Raw genomic sequence first — 6304 nt, forward strand, 5'->3', positions numbered from 1 at the left:
TTTGTCACTGTCCCCACCATCTGCCTCTACAACCTTGTCTCCAGGAGGTGTCAGCAGTTTGAAAATGGATTATTCCCATCTGTGCTCTGCCCCAGACATAAATTGCTGGTGGCCACTGAGGAGAGGGGTGGGAAGAGGATTTGCCTTTGTCCTGTGGAGGATCTTTGCAAGTCCTGCCGGTGGGACTCGGGGTCCTCATTACAGCTCTGCCTGCTTCTTTTGCAGATGACCTCTCTGCAGCCACAAAAAGCAAAACCAGCGAAGACATCGCACAGTCATCCAAGTACAGCCCTGCCTACTCCCCGGACCCGTACTACCACTCCGAGTCAGAGTACTGGTCCTTCCAAGGCTCCCCCAAAGGTAACAGCCCACCATTGGGCTGGGGGAAAGGGAAACCCATTCCTGCCCCCAAACCCAACCATTCCCTGGGAGGGAACCCCCCCACCCTGAGTTGGGTCTGGACCCAAAGGTGGGGTTGGGCTGAGATACCTGCCAAAGGGACCCCAGAATCCTATCAGCCCTTGGGACCCAGCTGTCCCCATGCAGCTGGGGACTGTCTCCTCCCTACGTGCCTCTACCTTCATCCCCATCTGACCCCCCCATGTGTCTCCTTGCAGCCCCCCGGGCCCGGAGGTTCTCATCAGGAGGTGAAGAGGATGGGTACGACCGGGGCATGTACAAGGTGAGTGATCTCCCTGCCCACAGCCTGGCAGGGGAGAGCCGGCAGCAAGCCCTGCCATGGTGGTTGGCTTTGGGGAGGAGGTCCAGCCCAGCTCCACCACCCAAGAAGGGACCACCACCATCCCTGCTGCCTTCTGTCACCTCTCCCTCTTTCACCGCCTCCAACATGGGGTCTGCAGGAGGGGGAGCCCACCCCCTTGCTGAGGCACCCCACCCCAGCTCCTCATGCCCAGAGATGGGGGAGCAGACGGGAGATGCTGAGCCCATGCCAGGACATGCCATGCCCTGCCGTACTGTGCCAGCGGTCAGGGAGGGCTGGGCAGGGAGAGGAGAGGTGTGAAGCAGCTTTCCCTTCCCCCCCGCCCAGATCCAGAGTGGCATCGGCAGGCTGATCCTGAGGGAGGAGATGAAGGCTCGGTCCAACTCCTATGCAGACCCCTGGACACCCCCTCGCAGCTCAGCCAGCAGCAGAGAAGCCCTGCACACAGTTGGCTACGAGGGCTCCCTCAATGGCTGTAAGGATGACCCTGTCCATCTGTCTGTCCCTTCCAGCATTGCTCCAGCTCCTGTGGGAAGTTTGCTGGGGTGGAGAGGGAAGAAAGGGGACTGGGAAGGGGTGGTGGGAGAGGTGCTGGGCACCAGAGTTGGCCTGGGAAGACCCTTTTTCTCTGGAGGGCTCCATCCATTCCCTGTGCCCTGGCTGGGATGGGGCATTGCCCAGCGGGTGTTTGCTGTCTGTCCAGGCAGCCTGGTGAGGTGCTTCATGGAGTGGTTGAAGGGTCCCTCGGGAATCTCGCAGCACAACCACGCTGGGTTGGCTCTGACCTGTTTTGGGCTCGCTGTGTGTGTCCCTTCTCATTAATGGCACATGTGGGACCTCCTGGCACCCCAGACCCACTGACTGGCCCCAGGATTGCCTTCATTGCTTGTGTTGCTCTCACTGCACAGCACCCAGCTCCCCAATGCTCCCAGCCGCTCTCCCCTCAGGGCTGCAGGGGAGGCTGGGGGTATTGGGGAGCCTCGCAGCACAGATGCTCCTGCCTGCTCCATGCTCCCCTTCCTCATGGCACATCTGCCCTCACAGAGCAGGGGCTGTTGGGAGATGCTTGGGGAGTTCTGCATGGCATGGGGCCCTCGGTCCTCCCTGACGCCCAGCTCTGCTCTCCTTGCAGCTCCCCGGACACACTACCTGGCCGACAGCGGTGAGTGTGTGAGCCTGCAGCCCTCCACGGCTGTGGGGTCCAGAGCCTGAGCTGGTGGAGATGCTGGGACCAGGGAGGGAAGAAGGGGAGAGAAGAAGGAGCCCTTGAAAGTATAGGTCAGGGTAGAGCTGAACCAGGGCAGAGCTGGTGGCAGCACTGGGAGAGATGAGTTGGAGAAACTGAGAGGTCATTGTGTTGCACTGAAGGGTGAGGCAGGAGGGCTGCCATGGGAAGGGGATTTTGGGGAGAGGAATGTCAGCACTGGAGGAGGCCAGGCTGGAAATGAGCTGGAGCTGTAAGGAGACAGAGCTGGGTGAATGTGGAGGTGGGTAGCAACATGGGAGCATGGGGGTATGGTCACCCAGTGGGTGCTCTCCTGGGGTATGGGGCTCACCCCTACATTTTCCCTTATTCACCTTGGTGGCTTCTTTGCAGATCCTCTCATTTCTAAGTCGGCGTCCCTTCCTGCCTACAGGAGGAATGGGCTGCACAGGGTAAGTGTCTCCTGCCTGCATCCTGCTGCTGCCAGACATCTTTGCACCCTTCGTCATTCTACCGAGGTTCCTCAAAGTCCCCAGTGCTCCCCTTTCATGACTAGGGTGTTCTGCTCCCCCCTTTTTTGCACCCCTGCTGTCACTGCTGGTCTGTGCCAATCCAGAATGACTCTTATTGGGGACCGAAGCGCCCTGTCCAGGACAGGGGTGCCTGCCCTAAGAGTCTTGCAGGGCACATTTCAGAGGGACGCTGGTGTTGCTTCCCAGTGCAGGAGCTTTGCTCTATGCCCCGGGGCAGTGACTGCTGGGGGTCGGGAGACCTGGTCCTGCCTCTGTGTGACCTTGTCACTTCATCTCCTTGTGCCTCAGTTTCCCCACTGCCTGGTGTGGGGAGCAGGTCCCGTTTTGGGGTGGGTGGGTGCCATCCCTCCTGGGGACATGGGAGGTGCTGTACTGAGCATCTGGAGGGGACCCCTTCTTACTCCTTCCTCACTGTATCCCTCCTGCAGCCTCCCAGTGCCGAGCTTTTCCACTATGACAGCACGAACGCCGTCAACTGGGGCATGCGAGGTAAGGGGCTGTGGGGCCACGTGGGCAGGGGACCCTCTAGGCACAGAGCTGGGTGTCGTGGGGCTACCTACCCCACTGCAGCCAGCTCTGGAAAATGAGGGAGGGGGGAGAAGGGGGCAGACAGGCGGGGGTCCCCACAGCCCCAGGGAGGATCCTGGCAGCAGAGGGGTCAGTGTGGCTCATGTCTCTCTTGTCTTTTCTCTCTCCCCACAGAGTACAAGGTAAGATGTTCCTGCTCCTAGGACCGGCTGCCAGCCAGAGGTGCAAATACCACCCAGAGGGAGTCCCAGAGATGTGTCCTTGTGTCCCCAGGCCCTTCAGGAGGAAGCTTTGCCCTCTGCCCCCAATGCCTGACCTTCATCCCCCTCCCTCCCACATGTGACAGCCCCATCCTGGGACTGTGGAGCTCGGACCAGAGTCCTTCCCCTCCTGCCAGGGTCCCAAGCACTGCAGGGTCCCAGGGCCAAGCAGTAGTGTCTCCTGGGTGACAAACAGAGAAGGATGGTTGTGCAGGTGGTTCCCTACTTGCACTCGTCCCTGGATCACTACTGGTTTCACAGAGTGAGCAGGCTATTCCAGAGCCACCAGTTGAATCAAGGTGGATTAGGGTCACCCAGTGAGCAAGTCCCACTCTGCCTTGTCCTGTCCAAGCCCTTGAGGTAGTTGTCCCACTCAAACATGGCAGGAGGAGGCTTTGCCCTGGCTGCCCCCACAGCCTCATTCCCAGCTGTGCCCCAACTGTCCTCTTCTGGCTCCGGAGCTACCCCATGGTCTTCCTGTGCAGATATACCCCTACGAGCTGCTCCTGGTGAAGACGAGGGGGAGGAATCAGCTGCCCAAAGATGTGGACAGGACTCGGTTAGAGGTGAGGAGAGCCTTTTCCACTGTGAACAATCTCCTCGCGGCTCAGAGGGACGCAATCCTGTGGGGTGTCCCCTAAGCACTGTGGGGCTGCAAGGGTCTCATGGACATGTGAGGAGCATCTCCACAGCTCCACAGGAGCACACATGTGCCAGCACACTGTCACAGCGGTCCTGCTGCTCCCCGTGCCCACAGCACGAGTGCTTTTGGCAGGGGCAGGAGGGAGCTGGGTGCTCCCCCTCTCCTGAGTGAGCACTGCTGGGGGTTGTAGAACCCCCATTGCACCCAGCTGATCAAGGGATGCCATCAGACCCCCTCGCGTGCCCTCCTGCCCCGCTGCAGCCATACAGCCCGCACGGTGGCCGTTGGCACTGGGTGGTGGCTGCAGTCCCAAGCCCTGGCCCAGCATCCTGTCTCTCCCCAGCGCCACCTCTCCCAGGAGGAGTTCTACCAGATCTTCGGCATGACCATCGCTGAGTTTGACCGCCTGGCCCTGTGGAAGAGGAATGAGCTGAAGAAGCAGGCCCGTCTGTTTTAAATGCAGTGCACTATAAATATATACATACCTATAAATATATACATAGAAAGATCTCTATATTACACTCTGTATGATTCTCAGTGCTGTATGTGGCAGAGGCACCCTCTGCACCCCTGAGAGTGAATTGGAGTCTCGCAGATCATTTTATGTTCTTTGTTTCTCTTTCTTTTCCAACTCTTTATTTCAGAAGAGGACCCTTGGGTTCTCTGAGGGGCTAAAGCCACCTGGGCCCTGAATCACTTGGCATCTGTCACTGCTGTCCCATGGGGGCACATGGGGGAGTAATTTCTGCTGCAGCCGCGGCACCCAGGGCCGGGGGAGAGCAGAGCTCTGGGATGGGGGGGTGGGATGGGGATGTCCTGTCCCCCTCTGCTCAGCTGGTCTGTGTACTTACCTATGGTTTGGAAAAGGCCCTGGGTACAGCTGCAGGAAAGCAGGATCTCGCCATGGGCTCCTTAATGCCCTCCCTGCCTTTAACATGGCCATGCACTGGGAACACATTCAGCCTCATGATCACCAGTACGAAGCTTGGGGAAGGGGATGAGGAGAAGTGGTGGGGACCCCGTGGGGAACAGGTTGCACCCTCACAGCTCAAGGTGCAAGCCCGAGTCCTGGGCAACCATGTGTCCCTACCAGAGGTGGTGTGAGGACCCAGCCCTGCTCCTCCGGGGGGGAGCAGTGGTGGAAGCAGTCCAGCTGGGAGCTGGGGGCAAGGCCAGAGCAGGGGAGCCAGTTCTGCTGGTTCCACCAACTGCTGGACCTTTTTGTGGGGATTTTCCTGAATTGCCCCATCACTGATGCCTGAGTCCCAGACAAATCCCTCTGCAAGCCTGCAGGAATGAAGGCCATTAACAGGGCCATTCAGCATTCACTCCACTGCAAACTATTGGGATTTTTTTTGTTGTTTATTTTTTTCTTTAAACGAATAAGGTTATTTCCACACAAACATCTTTCCTGGAGTCTGTGGTGCTCTGGTTTCCTATTTGCTTGCCTGGCACAATTTTCAGGCATACCGCAGGACTGAGCAGTCCCAAACAGGCCAGCAGGCCACTGGGCACCTCTGCCAGAGCTGGGTCAGCAGGGTTCCTCCAAGGGGACAGCAAGGGTTTCACCTCCGCTGTGCCACTGGCCAGCTCTGGTTCTGCCTGTTCTGATCCTCTTTTAAACCCTCCTGTCCTGGCGTCTCCTATGAGGTGGACTGAATGCCCTCCCTGCCATCAGCACCACCACTGCTGGGTGCTGAGGCTGCTCAGCATGTTGCCCAAAAAGCCATCACTAGGTTCCTGTGTGAGGTAGGAGAGACTTGCAGGGGTTTGCCACGGTGCAGGGTGCTTGGGGCAGGAGATCTCCCATCAGCAGCAGCCCCAGCTCTGGTAATTGCTCCTGTCTGCTTTAGTGCAGCAGTATATTAACCAATTTTATTTATAATTCTTTTACTCATATAAACTACAGGTCCCTAAATCAAGCTCAACCATTTGTGCCTATAAGAAATTTCCATCTCCAGCAGCAGTTTCAATGATAAAGCCTGGAGGATATTATTAATAATAATAACACAACAGCAGGAGTTCTCATTTTCAAAGCATTTTACAAACAGTAACCGTTCCCTGCAACTACCTGCATGGCAAAGATGGGGAAACTGAGGCAGGGCTGTCTCTCAGAGCCAAGGAAGCCAAGAACGTGCTGTTCAGGGGCAGCAGACTCCCTGTGGGACCCCCATGGGCTCCCATTGCCCCGGGGTGTGCAGAGAGCACCCATCTGCACCCAGCAAGTAGTGGCGGGGGCACCGTCCCTGGAAGCCGTCCCTGCCTGAGCCCACACTCTCATTTAAGCAGCCAGAGCTGGGCGGGCATTGGTGGCCCTGGCCTGCGAGTGCCCTGTGTCCTGACCACAGCCCCAGAGGTGACCCCGTGTTAGGAGGGAAAAATGGGGCTGGATGCGGACACCGGCCGGGCAGTGAG

The 6304-nt window shown here is 58.2% G+C and overlaps 1 protein-coding gene across 1 annotated transcript in view; it reads left to right on the forward strand.

Moving 5' to 3' along the window:
- The window catches only part of ABLIM3 (actin binding LIM protein family member 3), a 24926-nt gene extending 20529 nt beyond the window's left edge, over positions 1 to 4397 (forward strand). The window contains exons 15-23 of the mRNA XM_010165080.2: positions 226 to 360; positions 618 to 682; positions 1049 to 1196; positions 1854 to 1883; positions 2319 to 2377; positions 2887 to 2947; positions 3161 to 3168; positions 3732 to 3812; positions 4233 to 4397. Coding sequence (XP_010163382.2) covers positions 226 to 360; positions 618 to 682; positions 1049 to 1196; positions 1854 to 1883; positions 2319 to 2377; positions 2887 to 2947; positions 3161 to 3168; positions 3732 to 3812; positions 4233 to 4346 — 701 coding nt within the window. The 3' untranslated portion in view covers positions 4347 to 4397. The remainder of the gene's footprint in view (positions 1 to 225; positions 361 to 617; positions 683 to 1048; positions 1197 to 1853; positions 1884 to 2318; positions 2378 to 2886; positions 2948 to 3160; positions 3169 to 3731; positions 3813 to 4232) is intronic.
- Positions 4398 to 6304: the final 1907 nt, after the last annotated feature.

Source organism: Antrostomus carolinensis, unplaced genomic scaffold (genome assembly GCF_000700745.2).
Source record: "Antrostomus carolinensis isolate BGI_N321 unplaced genomic scaffold, ASM70074v2 scaffold26993, whole genome shotgun sequence".
Classification (NCBI taxonomy): domain Eukaryota; kingdom Metazoa; phylum Chordata; class Aves; order Caprimulgiformes; family Caprimulgidae; genus Antrostomus; species Antrostomus carolinensis.